At 42.4% G+C, this 23,530-nt stretch overlaps 1 protein-coding gene across 2 annotated transcripts in view; it reads right to left on the reverse strand.

Annotated features, from left to right (window-relative positions):
• The window catches only part of PKP2 (plakophilin 2), a 109,188-nt gene extending 98,492 nt beyond the window's left edge, over nt 1–10,696 (reverse strand). For both annotated transcript variants that reach the window (XM_025403471.1, XM_025403470.1), the window contains exon 1: nt 10,289–10,696. In XM_025403471.1, the coding sequence (XP_025259256.1) occupies nt 10,289–10,511 (223 nt within the window). In that variant the 5' untranslated portion in view covers nt 10,512–10,696. The remainder of the gene's footprint in view (nt 1–10,288) is intronic.
• Nucleotides 10,697–23,530: the final 12,834 nt, after the last annotated feature.

Below are 23,530 nucleotides of genomic sequence, written 5' to 3' on the forward strand. Positions count from 1 at the left end.
TCTCTGGCTTGCAACAGCTCTTATTCTCCACAAATCTTAAAAGATTTAACTTCTCCCATTACAGTAAAGTTGAGGACATGTTATTCCAGGTAAGACATGGGATCCTGACACTTATTAGGAGGAATTTGTGTAACAATTCATATTTGAATGGATCCTTAAAGTCATTTACTAGCAAAAGTAGGAGCTTAAAAGAAAGCATAAAATATGCTGAGACTTATCAAAGACCATAAGTATGCCCGTACTCCTGAGTTGGTGAAGGAATTTTTTTTGTTTTTTATCTGCCTGTGTTGGCATAAAACATAGGATTGATTCATTTCCTTGGACTTACATATTTTTTAAAACTATATTTTATCTTCTATTCTTACTTTCTGAGAAGAACAACCAGATATTGGTGGAAACCACAACAGCCCAAGTAAGCTTTTGCTTAGGCTGGAAAATAAGTAGAATTTGTTGGTTTAGAAAACTATAGTTGGCCAGCTGGGGGTGGCTCACACTAGCAATCCTAGCACTTGGGGAGGCTGAGGAGGGTGGATCACTTGAGTCTAAGAGTTTGAGACCAGGAGGGGCAATATAGTGAGACCTCGTCTCTACAAAAAATTTAAAAATTTAAAAATTAGCTGGGTGTGGTGGCATGGGCCTGTCGTCCCAGCTACTTAGGAAGTTGAGGTGGGTGGATTGCTTGGGCCCTGGAGATAGAAGTTGCAGTCAGTTGATGTTGGACCACTGCACTCCAGGCTGGGGGACAGAAAGCAAGACTCTGTCTCAAAAGGGAAAAAAAAAATGGGAACACTATGGTGAACGCTTGTTTCAAAGCAGATGAAAGTCTAATAAAGTTTTATACTATTGAAAATTTAACCAACAGTTGTACAGTGCTGTATTTTGTGACCAGTTAGCTCACATAATCAATCATGAGAAACAACTTGGTGTATCAGGTATATGCTGAAAAGCACTGGCTACGAGTTCTTACGAAGTTGAATATGCCAGGGAGAGAATAGCTCTCCTGCAAGAGTGGGCCACATATTCCACATGCCAGTGTGCAACTGACTAATCCATCGCCATTATCACTCAACACGATACACCGGCCACTAGAGTCCTTATTTTTCAGGAGGCCCGCTAAGCAATTCAAGAACTATCCTCTGATATACCAATTTATGACATTTGGGGGGCAATCCTCAAATTACTGCTCTAGGTAATGACAAAAATACATTTTAAGTGTCCCCCTCCCACTTTTTTTATTGAGATGGAGTCTTACTCTGTTGCCCAGGCTGGAGTACAGCGGTACCATTTTGGCTCACTGAAACCTCTTCCTTTCAGATCAAGCGATTCTTGTGCCTCAGCCTCCCGAGTAGCTGTACTACAGGTGTGTGCCACCACGCCTGACTAATTTTTGTAATTTAGTAGAGATGGAGTTTTGCCATGTTGGCCAGTCTGGTCTCAAACTCCTGGCCTCAGGAGTTCCACCCACCTCAGCCTCCTAAAGTGCCAGCACTTTAGGTGTGAGCCATTAAATGGCCCTTTTATATTACAAGTGTTCATGTCATATTTTGTTTGAGGTATTAGAATATGTAATTGTAGAATTTGTTATTATAAACTAGTAATTTGGCATCCTGGTGAAGAATTAAATAGAAATATCCTGGAAGTATCTAAATCTGTTCATTTCTCAGTCAGGCGCGGTGGCTCATGCCTGTAATCCCAGCACTTTGGGAGGCCAAGGTGGGCGGATCACTCGAGTCCAGGAATTCAATAAAAGCCTGGGCAAAAAGGCAAAGCCCCGTCTGTACAAAAAAATACAAAAATTATCCGGGTGTGGTGGCATATACCTGTAGTCCCAACTACTCAGGAGGCTGAGGTGAGCGAATGGCTTGAGCCCAGGGGGCAGAGGTTGCAGTGAGTCAAGATGTACTCCAGCCTGGGCAACAGAGGCAGATGCTGTCTCATGAATGAATGAATGAATGAATGAATGAATGAATGAATACACTGTTCATTTCTGTAACTGTCTTTACTGTGGCATTCCTGCCAATTTATTTGCTGAGTTATCTCATAAGACTTTAAGACTTGTAAGACTTTATAACTTCAATGGCAAATATCACATTATACTCCCAATAGTATTTAAAAAAGTGAATTTATAGAACTCACAAATTATTTTTTGCTTTAAAATACTTACTAGAGGTTTTCTTTGTAATGACTTTCAAGTCATTATATTTCCCCTGACTCTCACTTGCCAGGGTTAACCCTCCCCAAGTGATTCATAACTGCTATCTCAACTTTTTTTTTTTTTTAAGACAGTTTCGCTCTTGTTGCCCAGGCTGGAGTGCAATGGCGCAATATCAGCTCACCGCAACCTCTGCCTCCCGGGTTCAAGTGATTCTCCTGCCTCAGCCTCCCAAGTAGATAGCATTACAGGCATGTGCCACCACGCTCGGCTAATTTTTTTTGTATTCTTAGTAGAGACAGGGTTTCTCCATGTTGGTCAGGCTAGTCTCGAAGTCCCGACCTCAGGTGATCCACCTGCCTCAGCCTCCCAAAGTGCTGGGATTACAGGGGTGAGCCACCACGCTCAGCCTCTTTTTTTTTTTTTTTTTTGAGACAGGGTCCGCTCTGTTGCCCAGGCTGATGTGCAGTGGTGCATTCAGAGCTCACTGCAGCCTCGAACTCCTGGCCTCAAGCGATTCTCCTGTCTCAGCCTCTTAAAGTGCTGGGATTACAGGAAAGAGCCACTGTGCTTGGTCTGTTCCTACTTGAAATCCACCAAATCTGTCAAATGTATTTTCACAAAACTCCTGTACTTTCATGTTTCTTCCCTGTGGAAACATCACAATTATCAAATTCTTTAACTTGCATTCAAGATCAGAGGAGAGGGGTGAAGGAGGCTGCCTATAAGGGACACAACTGAACTGAGTTAACCAGGCAAGAGAAGGAAGGGAGGGAGACAGGGAGGGGTAGAAGTACCAAGCAAGATAAACTGCCCGTGTGTTTGGTAGGGAGCAAGGGTGGTGGCCCCAGGGATGAAGTTTGAGAAGTTGCAGGCATCAGATCACGAAGAACTTGGAATGCTGTGTTCAATAATTTTACTCTTGTAGATAACAGCAAGAAACTGAAGGAATTTAAACTGGGAAATGATGCAATGAGATTTTAGAAAGTTCACTCTAGCAGCTGTGTGGAGAATGGATTGGAGCAGAGCCACATTAAAGCAAAAAGAGGTTATTTTCTCTTCTAAGGAGATTTTGACAGAAAGAACTGTATCTTACACTACCACTTCTAGCACAGTCTTGCATCAGTACTTGACAAGTTAATTGTTGATTAGTCAGATTACCTGTACATTAGAAATACCCTAGTTACACAAATTCAGTTTGCGCTTATCATTCAGGCAAGTATCTATTCTGTGGCTCACCAGCATGGAACTAAAATGTGAGTATGATAGTCACATATATGCTTTTATCTTGGGGTAGATGGAAGGTGCTCAAATAGTTTCGACTGTTCTCTGTCATTCTGGGTATATGGAGAGGAAGAAAAGTTGCTTCCCCCCAAACATAGGCAGACTTTCTTCTTAAGTTATTAGGAAAGCAGACTTTGGGCCAGGTGCAGTGGCCCATGCCTGTAACCCCAGCACTTTGGGAGGCCAAGGCGGGTGGCTTGATCAGTCAGGAGATCAAGACCATCCTGGCTAACACGGTGAAACTCCATCTCTACTAAAAATACAAAAACTAGCCGGGTGTGGTGGCACGCACCTGTAATCCCAGCTACTTGAGAGGCTGAGGCAGGAGAATCGCTTGAACCCAAGGAGGTGGAGGTTGCAGTGAGCCGAGATTGCGCCTCTGCACTCTAGCCTGGGTATAGGGCAAGACTCCATCTCAAAAAAAAAAAAAAAAAAAGAAAAAGAAAAGCTGACTTTGTTCATTTTGGCAAGGTTGTTCTACATTTGAATAATGTATGTTTACTATCATTCTTTTATCTGTATGCCTTGTGTATTTGTCTGTAATATTTTGGTGGCCTAAAATAAGTTTATATTATCTGTCAAGAAAAGTTCCCATTTGTTTTCATTCTTCCATGAAAAAAAGTAATCAAGATCCAATAAGCTTGATGCGCCCCCCTCACCCACCCCATGAATAGTTTACTGAGAGATTCAGAAAAAATAATCCTAAGCTTCAAATGAATGTTTTCATCCACAAAATCTGGAAATCAAGGAACTGTAGAACTTTGATTGTGACTGCTTTGATTAACTGATGTCGTTAAGTCTAAAGCTGATTATTCCAAGAATATAAATATGTGAATTATTTTAATAGTAATGGCAGGTTGTATTTTCAAATGCTTAAGGTTCTTTTTTCCAACTGTCCATTTTTATTTAAATCTACATACTGAACTCTCAAGCTTTTGTCTTTAAACACTTTAAGAACATTACAACTGTTTTTATGTCCAATATCTAATCACCAGAAATGGCATTATAGAAAAGATACACAGGCTGGGGGCGGTGGCTCACGCCTGTAATCCCAGCACTTTGGGAGACAGAGGCAGGCAGACTACCTGAGGTCAGGAGTTCGAGACCATCCTGGCCAACATGGTGAAACCCTATCTCTACTAAAAATACAAAAAAATTAGCCGGGCTGTGTGGGGGGTGCCTGTAATCCCAGCTACTCGGGAGGCTGAGGCAGGAGAATTGCTTGAACTCAGGAGGCAGAGGTTATAGTGAGCCGAGATTGCACCACTGCACTCCAGTGTGGGCAAAAAGAGCAAAACTCTATCTCAAAAAAAAAAAAAAAAAGAAAAGAAAAGATACACAACAGGTTTTTAATGTTTCTATTATGAGAGCACTTGATACTCTGTTTAGTAGTCTTACTCTACTAGTCAGGTGAGCCAGGTGGCTCACTCTAATAGAAAAATAAAGTTTTCACCTAATTTATTGTCGTTCCCACTTGCATTGCTGCCTTTTGCTGCTAATTTACTTCCCCAGGAGAAGTAGGGTATTTATCTTCATATATTTGCAGACATGCACAAAATACCTGAAAAAGTCCAACATTTATCTCAGAATTGTATAATTTAAACTTGTTGAATGTCATCTGAGATGGAAATAAACCATCTTATAGGCCTAATCATCTGATTTATAAACTCCAGAGGTTTTAGCAACATATTTATTATATTTCATTACTATCATAGATAGGTTGCCAATAGTATGCTTGTTCTCTCAGAGAAAAAAAATAAAAACTTTTAATAATTTGTATTGATCAGACTAGGAATTCAACTGTCGGGTAAAATCAATGTAAAAATATGTGAAGATAAAATAATGTAAGTATGTATAGCCTTATTTTAATAACTGAGAAAAAACTGTAAAGTTGCTATCTAAAACTGGAGAAACTGTGAACTACAAATACCTAGAATATTTAATACAAGTAAGCTATCCTCTGTTCCCATGACGGTGGAACTCCTAGCACAGGGCATACAGATAACATTAAGGTCTTTTAAAAGCCTAAATGAACAGTCTTCCTCCCTTTAAGGTAATTTCCTGCATCTTATCTGTCACACATAGAACAATGTACTTTCATAATCAAACCTTGTTACTCTGGGTCTACTTGTGGTGTCTTACAGTTCCATGAATTCTGAAGCATCCTTACTTTAACCTCACACAAAACTTCACCCCTAAGAGATGTGTTCTAAACATTTCCAGGGGTGTGAAGTTTGGTTTTTTTTTTTTGTAACTACCATTTTGTTAACATTCTATTTCATTTGACTTACTCTAATCAGAAGGATTTCTTTAAAAATAAAAACAAAAGATGACCACACACTTTTTTTGGACTTACCGAACTCAATCTGCTTGGCACTGGACAAAAAGTGGCTCACAGGCCATATTACACAGACACAGAGGTGCATTTAATCCAGTGTGCTACTGACACCTCACATTCAGAGCAGAGGGCCATGACCTTGCCACCCGCCATCTCACTCTTTTTTTTCCTTTCCCGATCCCTCCTACTTTCTGAATGATTAGTCACCTTGCTCCCCAGAATTGCTTCATTCCTGGGATTCCTTTTTGTCAAAGGAAGAATTTATGCAGAATTTGAACAATGTCTAACTTTTTTTTTAACAGTAGCACCTGGTAACTACCTTTCCTTTGCTACCCTGAGCAAATTTTCAATTCTCTCTCCAGAATTCACTTTTTTTTTTTTTTTTTTTTGAGATGGAGTCTCACTCCATCGCCCAGGCTGGAGTGCAGTGGCATGATCTTGGCTCACTGCAACCTCTGACTCCCAGGTTCAAACGATTCTCCTGCCTCAGCCTCCTGAGTAGCTGGGATTACAGGCACGCACCACCACACCTGGCTAATTTTTTTTTTATTTTTAGTAGAGACAGGGTTTCATCATGTTGGCCAGGCTGATCTCAAACTCCTGACCTCAGGTGATCCACCAGTCTCGGCTTCCCAAAATGCTGGGATTACAGGCATGAGTCACTGCGCCTGACCCAGAATTCACTTTGATCACAGATACTGAAAAGCAGCTTCACCAAGGAAATCACCTAAGATAATAGCGTGCCTCAAGTTTTATGGTGGATTTTCAAAGAGGCTGTAAATTGCATTAGGAGATTGTTCAGTGTCCTTTACAAGTAGTAAATACAATTTAAAACACAACTTTCTCTCTACTCAGATACCCCGGGGGGAGAACTGTGTAACAAGTAGTACTTTTAAGGCAAGTGTAATAAATAGGATACGGACACTTTTAATTTTTCCCTTTGCCAATACTTGCAATTCTTAAATGTCTTCTGTTTATTTTAGGAAAATATTTTAACTATTAGCTACAATACAGACTTACTTCACAATGCTGCTATACACCTCTGAAGACCCCCTTCCCAAAGAGTTATAGCCAACTTTAAAATGTTCAGCACAATTAAAAATAACACCAAAAGTCACTGAGTGATTTACAATGAAAATCACTAAGGCATTGGAAAGAAGTCAAAGGGTTAAAGACCCTTGCGAGATACTTATCAACAAATCAGCCACATTTATCTCATCTCTGTTTTCAGCAGGTTATCCACTGTCTCAGCCACACAGGTTTGTCAACAACTCAGAATTCTCCAGGGCCCTGGAGCTAATAGCAGTTAACATCAGGGTCTTTTCTTCCTGGAATTTCTTATGTTGATACAGGATTTTTTCCAGACCAGCACTGTTTCAACAATTGCTTGTCTGTTTCAACTTGAGAGACAGGATAATAATATGGAAATAATAAAAATTATAGTCAGAACCACTACGAGCCCCCAGACCTTTTCAAAGAATTTAAATTAAACAATACATAGGAACCACCCCTGGTAATTGTTTCATGGCATGCTAATGTTAAATTCCTTTGAAGCTGATTTCCTTTTTGAGTCTCAGAAAGCTGAGGCTTTAAAGTAAGTAGGTGTTGTTTGCTGCCTTATCTCTCTGCCTGATTTGTACTTCTGTGTAGGCTGCAGAGTGTATTTCAGCTTACTGGAAAGCTGCTGTTGCAATCAAAATATTTCAAACGCTTTGTTCCTTAGTTGGAAGAGCCAGTCAAGTAGTTGCCCCAAGCATTATAGCAGAAGGACCAAGATAGCGCCCTTTGTTCTACCATATCAACTCTGTGAACTGTGAAATATTCATTCTGTTCCCTCTTAGAATGATTTTTCTCCAGTCACCTCCCTATGTCCAGTCCTACTGAATTTTTGAGCTCTGCCTCCAGAAGCTTTTCAAAATTTTCTACTACTAGGAGTAACTTACTTTTTTTTTTTTTTTTTTTTTTTTTGAGACGGAGTTTCGCTCTTTTTGCCCAGGCTGGAGTGCAATGGCGGGATCTCCACTCACTGCAACCTCTACCTCTCCGGTTCAAGCGATTCTCCTGACTCAGCCTTCCGAGTAGCTGGGATTACAGGCATCCCCCACCAAGCCCGGCTAATTTTTTGTATTTTTGGTGGAGATGGGGTTTTACCATGTTGGTCAGGCTGGTCTCAAACTCCCGACCTCTGGTGATCCTCCCGCCTCGGCCTCCCAAAGTGCTGGGATTACAGGCATGAGCCACCATGCTCGGCCAATTTACACTTCTAAACTCCATTAATATATTAGCCATTCTTTTAGGTCACTTACTACTTTTTATTTGGTAATGTATTTTTCTAGCAGTTGACTTCCTTCTTTAAACTTTTTGCTTTAAAGCAAGCAGAGTCTTTGTGTTTAATTCAGCACCTGCACAGTGCCCAGCATGAATAACATACTTATTTGATGCTTGCTGAATTCACCACACAGGTGGTGCATTACATTGTAGAGAGAACAGATTGTGTGTGGAGTTGGGATTAAATTTCCAACCAATGCTGACAGACACATACTTCATATGTGAGATGGATTCTCATATCTATCTCGCACAATTGTTTCAAGAATATAGTGAAGATTCTGGAATAGGCACATAGTAGATGCTCAGCAACATTCCCTTTTCTTCTGTTCATGGCTCCATTTATGGAAGAGTTGTATCTGCTTGTTCTCTTCCTGGCTGGCCATTCTCATGGATAAGAAAGAATATCTAATATGCCTCCTGTGTCCCCCACGCAGAGGAAGCTGATTTGATTTCAGTTTAGCACTGGACCTATGGGCACAGAGAATGAATGGGTGTGATGGCTCCACTCATCAAAGACTGGCCTCACTCATCCTGGAATCTTTAGTCAGACTCCTAAGTCTAAATATAAGGTCTTTCCCTCCATGTATTGCAGCAGTTCTGTGTTTTCTAGACCTCCCCAGCCTTTCAGAAATTCCTCAATTTTATTTAAAGAAAAATGGGAGGGGGCCATGGAGAGGCTTAGCATCTAACAAATCCCATTTTGTATTAATCATTTTAAAACTTAGTGATAAAACTGATAAGTTTAAAAATCAGGTTTGGGAGTTTAAATACCAGCTCTGCCACTTACCATCTATGAGAGCTTCAGTGTTACTTAACTGCTTAGTTTCCTCATCTGTAAAATGAGGATTAAAATACTAGCTCACAAGTTTTTAAATATATATATATCTCAAATGAATGCAAACCACATTGCCCAATTCTTGGCACATACTAGGCCCTCAGTTATATTAACTACGATCATTGAACATCTTCTCTTTACCTTTCAAGTATGTTAACATTGACTACCTGATCCTTTCGGATTCTTTTACACGAACAGTACAGCCTCCCAGACTCTGCTGTTTGAAACCTGTGGTCTGGCCTGTTAGAATTTTTCTATTTTCCTAGTAGAAATTAGAATGGGTTAGCCTACATTCGCCAATGCCCAAGTTTACTTCATACAGAAACAATTGCACGTTGCAGGAGACAGATATTCCAACTTAATTGCTCCATTTCTTTCCTCTCCTTTTTACTATAATAAGCCAACATAGTGCTTTTATAATGCAAACTCACACACACAACAAGTAAAACAAGGGTTACAGAGTTGATCCGATCACCTGACTTCAGCAGGGGAGAAAAGGATACATCATGATCTCTAATTTTTACAAGTGGCTTGCCATCTTCTTTCCCTTCACCTCCCCCGTCTATCAATCACGAACATAGTGTGCGTGTGTGTACTTACACCCTTTTCACCTCCGGGTTTAATTTTTTGGAGGGATCAGCCTTGCACCACACCCGCATTGGTGGGGGTGGGAAGCGCAGCTAGGCGGGCAGGGCTGTTGCCGGCAGGGCCAAAGTCCCCTACCTCCCCCTCGGCGTGTTTGTTCCCTGGACCAAAGCCTCCTAGCCACTTTCTTCACTCCCTAGATCCACAACTCGCCTCCTAAGAGGGTGGAGCGTCCCGAAGTACTAGCACAAGACAACACAATCCCAATTTATAGGTTGTAGGAGCGCCAGTGCTGTCGGGTTTTTTTTTTTTTTCCCAAGATATTTATGGGGGTCATGAACTATTTAACAAATCTAATAAAAGTGAAGGGCTCCTTCTCCCAGAAAAAGATCGTACACATCAAAATTCTGTATAGCATCTCAAGGTGTTTATAGACTCCCTGAACCTCCAAATTAAGTCCGCACCACCGAGGGGTGCGGACGGGCGGAGTAGAAAAAGAAAGGGGTGATATCTTGAAGTGAGGTCTTTAACACTGATAGATATGTACAATATTTAATATACATAGGTACCTATATGACGAAGCTGAGCAATAGGTTATGGAAAAGAGTGCTTTCCACAAGCAAGTCGGTCACACCGAGGACGGCGAGCAACAGGTGGGCAGAACATGGGGTCCCGCACTCCCAGCACGCGGGGTGAGGGCGGGATAGGAAGAGGTGACGGGGTGCGGGGCAGGGGGCGGCGCCGGGGAGCGGCGGGCTCCACTCACCGTTGCCCACGGAGCTGCGGCCCTTCCGGGCGAGGGTCTGCTGCACCTGCTCCTGGATCCGCAGGCTCTTGACTGTCTGGCCGCCGCGGCCACTGCTCCCCGCCAGCTTCAGCTTGGCCTCGGAAGGCAGCGCCAGGCTGGAGCTGTCCAGTTGTCCCAGGATCTGCTGGCCCAGGACGGTCCGGATGTAGCCGTACTCAGCTGGGGCGCCGGGGGCTGCCATGGGGCCGGTGGGGGCGACCGAGCCGCTCGCCTGCCTTGGGACTCGCGGGCGAAGCAGCCACGGAGCTGGGGGCGCTGGCGCGAGCCCCGCCCCGCTCGGGTCCGGCCCCGCCCCTGGCCCGTCCCCAGCGCCGGTGAGAGGCCCGGGCCGGGGGGAGCTCGGCCTCGTGGGCGGGACGCCCGGCCTTCCCTGGGGAGGGGGCGCGGCTCCGGCCGGGCACGCGCAGTCGGGCCCGGGGAGCGGGGGCGGGCCCTGCCGCGCGCGCAGACACCTGGTGACTTGTACCCGCCCGCGGGGAGGTGGGGAGAGAGGTGCGGTTCGCCCGGGGTCGCGCACGTTGTCGGAGTTCCAGCGGATACCGCCTGCCCTGCCGGGGCCGCGCCCCGCTCTGCCCACGCCCCGCGCTGGACAGGATGGATTTCCGCTTGATGCAGGGAGGGGCTGCCCTGCAGGCAGGTGCGCCCTGGAGAGTCACTCCTGTTCTTAGACTGAGGCTTGCCTGCGGGATCCCCGAGCGAGTAGTATGTCTGGTTAGTCAGGCTTTGTCGGACTGTTGGAAACGTTTCCTGGTTTTCCTGGACCCAAGGGTGAGAAAGGGCTATTTGGTCAGGCGGAAAGGGCAATATGAGGGAAATGTGCCAAGAAGATGACATGTGTGAAATAAAAGACTTTCTAAAGAGAGTGTTTTTTTCTTAGTACAGCTTCAGGACTATGTACTTTTTGCACAGATGCAGTCCCAGAAACATATGTTCTTCCTCATTGAGAGCTTCTGTTTTCTCTTGAAGATACACGAATTGTACCCAGTACTCTTGCTCACCCATTCCTCTCTTACGAACACACCCACACAGAGAAACTCCAGCAAGAGGCTCTAGAGAAGAAATGAATTTTAATAGACGATGCTTTTTTAATAGCCCTTTTAACGTTGATTAAGTCCTCTTTATTGCAGGTTCTTTATAGAGAGATCCATAGAGAGGGCCTCCAACTTTCAATCGAATCTTCCACAACTTGTATTTATCGTGCTATTAATTATGTTTCACCGCAGTTGACTACTGAGAACTTGAGAGCTAAGCTCAACAGAAAGGATCCTTGACCTTAAAAGTTTACAACCAAAGCCACTTGTCCTGATTTTCCTCTTTGGACTTAAGAGGCAGAAAGAAAAACATGTATCCCTGGTATTAAGTAAGATAATCTTCCCTTTGATTGCTTGGGTTTGTATGTTCACTTTCCCTCAAATCACTCAATTGCTGCAAAACCCCACTTACTCAAATCTGGAGTGTTTGGCGAACGCAGCTTCCCCCGTCTCCATTTTCCTACCCACACCCTTCTGCCTTTAGACACACACCGAATGCTTAGACACACAAGGCACAGGTGTATGGCCTCCCTTTTTACATGAGCGTCCAGGGAGTGAAGAGGAAACCAAAGGACTGAAAGCCTGGACAACACAGTGGTGACAGTTCTGCCATCTTTTGTCAGCAGGCCACATGGCTAAGTGGGAGCCATATGGATGTGAGTCCTGAAAGCAATTGCTCCCACCCCAGCAGATAGACCTCTATTTAAGCAAATTACACCTTGCGTAAAGCTTGGTTATATAGCCAGATGAAAACATCCAACCATGATGCTGAAATGTAATTGACAAAAGAGGGGTAAACTGAAGGTAAGTGATGATAGAAATGTCCAGCAACATTCCTGGTGTTCTCTCTCTCTCTTTTCGTGGCCTCTTCTGGCAGACTAGAGTCTGCTGCTTTGAGAGACAGTTTTAGTATCTGTCCCTTCAGGGTCAGTTGGGGGCATTCCTTGTTATTTTGTACCTGAAGAGCCATGACTTAAAATGTCAGCTCTGCCTCCAGTTAGATTCCTCACCAGGAGAATAGAGAGAAATTTTTCTCATTTATTTTAATGAGCCAAACCTCAGATACTTTTTTCCTCTCAAATTAATTTTTTAAAATTGTGATGTTCGAATTGATTATCCTGTTGGGTAGGTACCAATAATTGGGCACATAGAAATCTTGATGTTGGATTGTTAGGTGATTTGAGGGGAGGGAAGGTGATTAACAGCACAGCTTGTGAGTGAGGAAAATCTAGGTTGTAACCGTAGCTTACCCCTTGTAAGTATATGGCCACAAGCAAATTTCTTTAGATTTTTGTACCTCTGTACATTCTCTTATCTACAAATGGGAGCAATAAAAGTATCTACTACATACTTATATTAGTCTGTTTGTACGCTGCTGTGAAGAACTACATGAGACTAGGTAATTTATAAAGAGGTTTAATTGACTCACAGTTCCTCAAGGCTGGGGCGGCCTCATGAAACTTAGAATCATGGCAAGAAGGCACCTCCTCACAGGGTGGCAGGAGAGAGAATGAAAGCTGAGCAAAGGGGGAGAAGCCCCTTATAAAACCATCCACCCCATAAGTCAATTACCTCCCACTGGGTCCCTCCCATGACACATGGGGATTATGGGAACTACAATTCAAGATGAGATTTGGGTGGAGATACAGTCAAACCATATCAATAGTGTTGTTGTAAAAGTTAAGCAATAAGTAGTACATTAGACATGTTCAACATCCCCCAGAGATCCACTTCCTTTTTTTTTTTTTTTTTTTTTGAGCTGGAGCGTTGCTCTGTTGCTCAGGTAGGAGTGCAGTGATGTGATCTTGGCTCACTGCAGCCTCTGCCTCCTGGGTTCAAGTGATTCTCCTGCCTCAGTCTCCCAAGTAGCTGGGACTACAGTCGGGCACCACCACACACCAGGTAATTTTTGTATTTTAAGACTGGGTTTTGCCATGTTGGCCAGGCTGGTCTTGAACTCCTGACCTCAGGTGATCCACCCATCTCAGCCTCCCAAAGTGCTGAGATTACAGGCGTGAGCCACTGCACCTAGCCCAGACATCCGCTTCCTTTCTTTTTTTAATTTTTTGTTTCCGTAAGTTTTTGGGGAACAGCTGGTATTTGGTTGCATAAGTTCTTTAGTGGTGCCAGAGATCCTCTTTTCTTTTTTTGTTTTTTATTTGTGTGTGTGTGTGTGTGTGTGAGAGAGAGAGAGAGAAAGGGTCTCAGGCCAGGTGTGGTGACTTGCATCTGTAATCCCAGCACTTTGGGAGGTTGAGGCAGGAGGATCACCTGAGGTCAGGAGTTTGAGACTAGCCTGGCCAACATGGTGAAACCCCGTCTCTACTAAAAATACAAAAATTAGCCAGGCATGGTGGCAGGCACCTGTAATCCCAGCTACTTGGAAGGCTGAAGTCAGGAGAATCGCTTGAACCCAGGAGGCAGAGGTTGCAGTGAGCCAAGATGGCACCATTACATTCCAGCCTGGGCAACAAGAGTGAAACTCTGTCTCAAAAAAAAAAAAAAGAAAGAAAAAAAAGAAAGGGTCTTACTGTCACCCAGGCCGGAGTGTGGTAGCACAATCTCTGCTTACTCCAACTTCCATCTCCCAAGAAATCCAACCACCTCAGCACCCTCACCCCCATCGCCAAGTAGCTGAGACCACAGGCGCGTGCCACCATCCCCTGCTAATTTTTTGGGTTTTTGGCTTTTTTTTTTTTTTGTAGAGTCGGGGTTTTGCCATGTTGCCCAGGCTGAGATCCCCTTTTAGACCACCTCACTTCTTTCAGGTCTCTGCTTTTTTGTCAACTTACTGGATGATACCCTTTCACACACAGTCACTCTTTCCCTTCTCTGCTTAATTCTTCTCCATAGCAATTATTTTAATCACACATGCTTTATGTTTCACTTATTTAATTGTTGATGGTTTCCTTGCTGGAATATAAACTCTGTGAAATCAGGGATTTTGTTTTGCTTACTGCTGTTCTCCAGGACCTAGAATAGGTAGGAAATAGGAATACATGGAATGAATGAATCCTGCATAAAAGCTCTTAGTACATTACATGGCATATAATAAGTGCTTAACAACTGTTAGTAATAATGATTTAGGCTTTCAAACTCGTGATAACTCTTATCTTTTAAAAAGTCACTTAGGACTGGGTGTAGTGGTTCACACCTGCAATCCCAGCACTTTAGGAGGCCAAGGCAGGAGGATGCTTGAGCACAGGAGTTTGAGACTAGCCTGGGCAACATAGGGAGACTCTGTCTCTGCAAAAATAAAATAAAACAAAATAAAATTAGCTGCTTGTGGCAGCAATGCACACCTGAGGTCCCAGCTACTTGGGAGACTGAGGTGGGAGGATCACTTGAGCCTGTGAGGTTGAGGCTGCAGTGAGTCCTGATTGCTACTGTACTCTAGTCTGCGTGACAGAATGAGACCCTGTCTCAAAAAACCCACAAAACAACAACAAAAAGTCACATAGATACCATTATATACTAGATAGTCTGCTAATTAGCTATGTAATTGTCCTTATAAATAAAAAACAAACTAAACCAAGATGCAGTTTAAAATTTTTGAATACTCACAGAATGCAATGATTCAGTAGAACAATCTCTTTGAAAATCAGAAAAACAACTTACAAGGATGTTTTTACCAGGCATAGTGGCTCACGCCTATAATCTCAGCAATTTGGGAGGCCGAGGCGGACGGATCACAAGGTCAGGAGTTCGAGACCAACCTGGCCAATATGGCGAAACCCTGTCTCTATTAAAAATACAAAAATTAGCCAGTCATGCTGGCCAGTGCCTGTAATCCCAGCTACTTGGGAGGCTGAAGCAGGACAATCGCTTGAACCCAGGAGGCGGAGGTTGCATTGAGCCAAGATCAGGCCACTGTATTCCAGCCTGGGTGACAGAGCAAGACTCCATCTCGAAAAAAGAAAAAAAAGAAAAAAAAAGGATATTTTTAGAGTTGAGAACCTCACCCACAGGGTGAGGATGTATGCACACTCTAGTGTTGTGCTCCTAAATGTAGCCTAGATGTGCTTATATTCCAACAGCGAGCGGGCCCTGTCATGTTCTTCTCATTTCTTGGGAAAGCTGCCTACCCAACTTCCTAAACTGTGAGCAGACCCTGAGATAACAGCTACCCTCTAGCTAACAAAGCGAAGCACGGGATAAAACGCTTCCTTTTATTGAATGCTTTTGCAGTGTTTGACTGTTCTACGATCTGCTACCTTTTGGTATTTAGGTTCCGTTTTAAAAACTCTTCCATTTCTTTGGTTTTCATTTTCCATCAGAATCTGAAAAAAGAAAAATAAAAAGGCAAAACCACAGGAATGTTGAAGTGGAATGTAAATAACAGATAACCAAATTATGAGGCTACAGTTCCTTTTGCTTTGAACCTACAGTAAAGACTCAGAAATTCTTGAGTTTAAACCTTGCATTTTTATTTGATTTATACACTATATAGCCTCAAAGCGCTAATCATTTATTGTTTTAAAATCTACAGTTAGGGCTTCCACAGAATAATCTTTATTTTCTTTAACCATACATAAATTCCTATATGAGAAATTTTAATATGCAAATAATTCAGGAAGTCACTGGAAGACTAAATATAGTATAAATGTTGGAGCAGAAAGAATATTTTAATGGGGAATATTAAAGAACATAAATGACACCAAAGCTCTTTGATTTATATTTAAAAAATAATAAACTAACATTCTCATGAGTGTTAACTTATGTGAAGTATTTTCTGCCACTATCTCTAGGCTATTAATATAAATTGCTTTTTAAAAAAATATATCCTAGGCCGGGCGCGGTGGCTCAAGCCTGTAATCCCAGCACTTTGGGAGGCCGAGACGGGCGGATCACGAGGTCAGGAGATCGAGACCATCCTGGCTAACACGGTGAAACCCTGTCTCCACTAAACACATACAAAAAACTAGCCGGGCGAGGTGGCGGGCGCCTGTAGTCCCAGCTACTCGGGAGGCTGAGGCAGGAGAATGGCGGGAACCCGGGAGGCGGAGCTTGCAGTGAGCTGAGACCCGGCCACAGCACTCCAGCCTGGGTGACAGAGCAAGACTCCGTCTCAAAAAAAACACCATATAAAAAAAAAAAAAAAAAAAAAAAATATATATATCCTAAATTAGTGTAAGGGACCTGGCAGGTAGAAAATTTAAAATAAACCTCAGAATGTAGTCCCTCTTTTAGCAAACAGATATGTTGCCAAGGCAATCGGTAGCAGTTTTATGATTAACTACATGTAATGAAACGGAATCAGGGCTAGAAAAGGAAGCGATTCACATGTAAGATGCTGAGCACTGCTCTCTGATGAGGACTTTCAGCAGCAGTGGGGGTTAAGGTGTTTATATGTCATTCAGATGTTCATTTTGTCTGCAATTTTGGATATGCTGTAGGCGTGTAGGTTTGAAACCTATTCTTTTTGAAAGACCCCAAATGTGGTGTAGGAGGTGGAAATCAGGTGGGCAACCCTGAGGGCTGGCAATGAACAATTTGTTCATAGTCACGGAGGCTTCAAAACAGTCCCTTTAATCATGACTCATGGGCATGCAGAAGCACAGTACATTAGTTAAAATGAATACCTTCTGGATGGATGACCACAGCTGCCCCATTAAGGGCTGTCAGGTCTTTCACCTGATGTTCAGAGATGCTGAAGGGCGGGCACAACACGGACAAGTCCTACCATAGGTTCTTGGCTTTAGTAGGAACCATGGTCAGAACTCCTTTGTCTCTACCATAGAACCCAGCACTGAGATAGCTAACAGGTGCTCAAATGAATAGTGAATAGAGTGTAATATCTCACCTATAGGTATTTCAATTAATTCATTTGCCTGTGGGCCCAGCTGCAGCTGAGCAGGAGGAAACATCCTGAAGGACATGGCCTGGCCTGAAACAATATGCCAAAGTGACTTGAGTGCCGGCTATGGGAACACAATGTTTAGTGATTGCTAAGCTTATGAAAATGTCAGAGAAACTCAGTAGGATTGATTTTCATAACTCTGTAGAGAATATAGCACCTCACTGTCATGCATTGTTTAAATAATACTGCACTATATATATTTTTTGAATTGTTTGGATATTATCTGTATATATCCAAACAATTAAAAAAATATTATCTGTATCAGATATTGTATCCAATATTGGATATTATCTGTATCATTGATAGTATTGGCCTCTTAGGATGGGCAGAACATTCACTTAGTTACTAAATATAAGGTACTTCGATCTCCTAGTTTATAATTAGTGTATCAGTTATCTATAATTGCAAAAGAAAAACATACACACATAAAACAAAAAACCTTCCAAACATTTAAGAGCTTAAAACAAAAATGATCTCTTTTTCATGATTTTGTGGTTGATCCAGTTCTGCAGGCCTGGGCTTTTTTCACTTTTGTGGCTAAGGCCAGCAGGTGACTTGGCTGGGGCTGGATAGTCTAAGACAGCCATATTCATACATCTGGGATTGCAACTGGTATGACTGGAACAATTACGAGGACTGAGCCTCCCCTTCCGTGCGACCTTTCATCCTGCAGTAGGCTAGTTTGGGCTTCTCCACAAGGTGGTCTTGGGTGGGAGTAGCATTCTAAGACAGCGAGAGCAGAAGCAATCTAGATCTCTTTAAGTCTAGATTCCCAGCAAAATGTCATCTTGACAGACTTCCGTCCTTCTTTCCTTCCTTCCTTCCTTTTTTCTTTCCTTCCTTCCTTCCTTCCTTTTTTTCTTTCCTTCCTTCCTTTCTTCCCTTTCTTCCGTTTCTTCCCTTTCCTTCCTTTCCTTCCTTCCCTCCCTCCCTCCCTTCCTTCCTTCCTTCCTCTCTTTCTCTCCTTCTCTCCTTCTCTCCTTCTCTCTTTCTCTCTTTCTCTCTATCTTTCTTTCTTTCAATGGAGTATTGCTTTGTAACCTAGACTGGAGTACAATGGCATGATTGTGGCTCACTGCAACCTCTGTCCCCTGGGTTCAAGCAATTCTCCTGCCTCAGCTTCCTGAGTAGCTGGGATCACAGACACCTACCACCATGTCTGGCTAATTTTTGTATGTTTCGTAGAGACGGGGTTTCACCATGTTGGCCAGGCCGGTCTCAAACTCCTGACCTGAGGTGATCTGCCCTCCTCAGCCTCCCAAAGTGCTGAGATTAACAGACGTGAGCCACCACGCCTGGCCTCATTTTGACCACACTCTATTGATTGAAGCATGTCACACAACCAGCTCAGATTCAAAGGACAGGGAAAGAGATATCACCTTTTAAGGGAGAAAAGACAAAGTTATATTACGAGGGGGATGCATGTAGGGATGGGAGGAAATATTGTGGCAGTCTTTGCAAACCATCTTAACACCTTAGTGCTCAATAAATGGTAACTATTAAATTATTTTTTATTTTAGAATTGGCATATCTCTCAGAGGTTGTCAGGATTATTATTACTTTTTGATGGCTGGAGGAAATAAATCAAAGGAAGGCAATCTTGATTTACCCATTATGAGATACATTATCTCTTACATAGCTCTCTGCCTGTGATACCAGTGGAGCTTAAGCTCTATTCACAGGAACCTTGGGTATCTAGAAATCATGACATGTTTCACTAGACATGAAGCAGTCCCTGCTGTTCCTCTGCTGGTTCAAAAGTGAGTGGAGTTCCAATTTGCTCCCCATCTTAGTAAGGTCACTGATGCTTGAACAGTCACCATCTTGTATTTTATTCAAAGTACACTCATTAATAATAGAAAATACTAAATGCACAATTTAACCTCAAAGCTGATTAATAGTATGCTTTTATCGTGATATCCCTACTTACAATGATAAGAGAAAAATACATGATACCTTGACAACAGTAAGAAGGAAAGTGTGCTATTCATTTGGAGTATAGCTGTTGTATTTCATAATAATAGCAATTTATTTGTCCAATCTCATTATTTTACATTGCTTTCCCATTATGTTCTGTTCTCTTTTATTAGGTCTGCAGTAGGATCCTAATTTAAAAATTGTCCAAGTGAGGCTGAGAGGTAGGGATTCCCTTATTATTTCTTGAAGAAATATACCTGTGCATTAATTCTTTCCACTTCCTGGAATATGTTTTCCGCAGATTTCCATGGGCTTCACTTGTTGTCATTCAGATTTGTTTAAATATCTCTTCCTCAGAAGGAATTTCCTGGCCAACAGTCTGAAGTAGCCACCTTGTCACTCTCTGCAAAGTACTTAGCATGACTGATAATTTTCTTGCTTGTAGAGGTATATGTGTTCATATGTATTATCTTTCCTAGTAGAATGTAAGAGCTAAGCAAGCAGAAACTGTGTCTTGTTTACCAATTCTTCTGTAATTCTTAGAATCCATACATATAGTAAGCTTACAAGATATGTTAAATGAACATTAACAGAAAGATATTTTAGTTTTAGTGCTTCTCTACTTTTTTCTTTTTGTTTTTTAGACAGAGTTTCACTGTGTCACCCAGGCTGGAGGGCAATGGCGCTATCTTAGCTCACTGCAACCTCCGCCTCCTGGGTTCAAGTGATTCTCCCGCCTCAGCCTCCTGAGTAACTGGGATTACAGGCACCCGCCATCATGCCCAGCTAATCTTTGTATTTTTGTAGAGAACGGGATTTCAGAATGTTGGCCAGACTGGTCTTGAACTCCTGACCTCAGGTGATTCACCCACCTCGGCCTCCCAAAGTGCTGGAATTACAGGCGTGAGCCATCATGCCTGGCCTGCTTCTCTCTTTTTAAATAGAGTTTAAATTTGGGGACAAACCTTTTTGTATTTTTCTGAAAGATGGTTTATAATGAAGATGAGATTCTGAGACATTTATATTATTTCATTATTATTGTTTTACTTAATGCTGTGAATAACAGTGTGTTAAGTGAAGGTAAGTTTAAGCAATCACCTGTGTTCCCAATCTGTTTTAATTCTGGAACCTGAAACCCAGAGCTTAGCGCTGAGTTCTGGCAAATCTCCCAGAACCACCACCCTTTAGTTAGGGCTTCTGTGTCAATTCTCTAAAGGGCAAAGGCCTTTTGGGAAACTGGATTTTCATGGTTTCAGGGATAGGTCTAAACAATACATACTTCTGAATCCCCAAGTTCATTTGTTTTATCTTTATAGCCCAAGATTTCCTGCAGCAACTGAAATTCTCCAATATTTTCACTGGATTGAACTAAGTTCAAATTTAAAACCTATTCAGTTACACTGTTTTTAAGCTTAAAGTAGTGTTCTTGCTTAGGTAGCAGGAAACTTTTTCAAGGGATATTCTTGGTACAGAGCCAAAGTCAAATAGAAATCCCAGTGCTTGCCTTGTGATACAGAAGAGGATGTAAGAACATTTTTCTGTAGTTGTGATTGTGGCAACAGCTTCTGTGAAAATGGTTCAAATAAGACTGGGCACGGTGGCTCATGCCTATAATCCCAGCACTTTGGGAGGCTGAGGCCGGCGGATCACCTGAGGTCGGGAGTTCGAGGCCAGCCTGGCCAACATGGAGAAACCCCGTCTCTACTAAGAATACAAAATTAGCCGGGCATGGTAGTGCGTGCCTGTAATCCCAGCTACTCGGAAGGCTGAGGCAGGAGAATTGCTTGAACGCGGGAGGCCAAGGTTGCAGTGAGCCGAGATCGAGCCATTGCACTCCAGCCTGGGCAATAAGAGTGAAACTCCATTTCAAAAAAAAAAAAGAAAAAAAGGAAAAAGGTTCAAATGATGTGCTAGGTATTTTGATTAACCTTGGGAATATTTCAATTTTGTCATCTTCAGCAGAAAAAAATGAACTTTTGAGTCATGAATAACAAGGCAATTATTGACTCAATAAACAAAATGTCAGGAATGTTATCGGAAAAGTATTAAGTGAGGAAATTACCCCATTGAAGTCTTCATTGCTTAAGTGGTCAAGACAGCATTCATTATCATGGCATTCCAAGACCTTCCTTCTGGGCCTCACTTTACCAAGCTGACTTTATCTCAATGTATGGAACTCTTCAGCATAAACGTTCAAAAGCAGTCAGGCCAAAATTCTTATGATATCCTAAATTATTGGTGCTCATTTCCTTTTATTTTGGTGGCTACATAGTTGATTTCTGCCCATCTTCTAAGATCCAGTTCATGCTTCCTCTCCTTAGCAAGGCTGCCTTCATCTGCCCTCATGGGTTCTTCCTGGCCCATTCCCTAGAATCTTTCTAGTCATGTTTTTGGTTCCTGATAATCAAAGGAGATGACATAATATTTTTAAAGAGCTCAGCCTAGTGTCCTGAAAAAAGATGCCCCTTTTTTTTGTTTGTTGGCCTATATAACATACTGAAAACAAAAACAGGGGTATTAAAAATGAATAATAAATGCACGAGGTATGAAGAAATATAGCATGATGGTTTAGAACATAGCCTCTGGAGTTACAGAAACCTGAATTATTTTCCTTACTAGGCCCCTTACTACTTGTTTAACTTTGGTCAGGTTGTTAGACTTCTCCAAGCCTTATTTTCCTACCTTGAAAAGGAGGGTAATACATAGGACACGTTTAATAGGGTAAATGTGACAAGTGAAATAACAGGTATGAAAATTCTTTACAAATCATAAAACAAGTGAAATAACAGATACTAAAATTCTTTACAAATCATAAAAGGGCTGGGCGTGGTGGCTCATGCCTGTAATCCTAACACTTTGGAAGGCCGAGACGGGTGGATCACCTGAGGTCAAGAATTTGAGACCAGCCTGGCCAACATGGTGAAACCCTGTCTCTACTGAAAATACGAAAATTAGGCTGGGTGTGGTGGCTCACACCTGTAATCCCAGCACTTTGGTAGGCTGAGGCGGGTGGATCACCTGAGGTCAGGAGTTCGAGACCAGCCTGGCCAACATTGTGAAACTCTGTCTCTACTAAAAGTACAAAAATTAGCCAGGCGCGGTGGCGCGGGCCTGTAATTCCAGCTACTCAGGAGGCAGGGACAGGAGAATTGCTTGAACCCGGGAGGTGGAGGTTGCAGTGAGCCAAGTTTGCACCACTGCACTCCAGCCTGGGTGAGGGAGTGAGACTTTGTCTCAAAAACAAAAAAAAATCGTAAAGTGCTGTATTAATGTTAAATATTATTTTGTATATTTTAGAATTTTTAGATATGTGGCATTAGAGTAACAGATTTTTTTTTTCCTTTTTTTTGAGACGGAGTTTCACTCTTGTTGCCCAGGCTGGAGTGCAATGGTGCCATCTGAGTGCACTGCAACCTCCACCTCGTGGGTTCGAACGATTCTCCTGCATCAGCCTCCAGTAGCTGAGATTACAATGGCATGTGCCACCATGCCCAACTAATTTTTTGTGTTTTTAGTAGAGATGGAGTTTCACCCTGTTGGCCAGGCTGGTCTCAAACTCCTGACCTCAGGTGATCCACCCACCTTGGCCTCCCAAAGTGCTGCGATTACAGGCGTGAGCCACCACGCCCGGCCTACAGATTCTCTTTAAGCCAGCAACATGCAAGGCAATAGCTGTTTTGAACTTGGCATCCAACGAGAAGAAGTCACATTCTTTCCCTGGAAGGGCTTTCATTGTAGATAGGGGGACAAAATATGTCTCCTCATAAAGCAAAAATATGTCAAAAGTGAAATAAAAATAGTATGCCAAAAATTACTCAAGGCAAAAATAAAGGAGATGGTACAGGGCGTCAAAAAATTGGAAAAATAAACACTATTTCTGAAGTCCCAGGAGTAAGAGATTGCTTTCAGATTGGCGTAGTCAGGGAGGATTTGTAGAGGCTATGGTTGGGTGTTAAGTGAGCAGGGGCTTGAAGGTAGGTAGGATTTGATTAGGTGGAAAGTGGGTAGAGGGTATGAGAGAGCAGAAGTGTGGAAGTGGAAAAGGATAACAGTTGGAAGGTTAACAAGGAAACCAGTCTGACTAGAGTAATTCAAGCTAGTGTTCCCAGACTCAGTTGAATATTAGAATCGAAGTGGAAACTATAAAAAATTATACAGATTTCTGAGCTCCACTGAAGATGAAATAAATCAGAATCTCTGAAGTGTGGGGTCTGGAATCTGTAGCTTCAAAAAGCTTTTAAGTTGATTCTAAGGAATAGCCAATTTTGGAAATCACAGATAAAAAGGATCAGTAGATTATAAGCAATAAATTTAATTAAGGTTCAAACTCCAAAGGTCTTGAATGTTAAGACTGTGGATTGTATTTAACAACATTCTCAAGCTTTAGTAATG

Source organism: Theropithecus gelada, chromosome 11 (genome assembly GCF_003255815.1).
Source record: "Theropithecus gelada isolate Dixy chromosome 11, Tgel_1.0, whole genome shotgun sequence".
In the NCBI taxonomy this organism is placed as follows: Eukaryota; Metazoa; Chordata; class Mammalia; order Primates; family Cercopithecidae; genus Theropithecus; species Theropithecus gelada.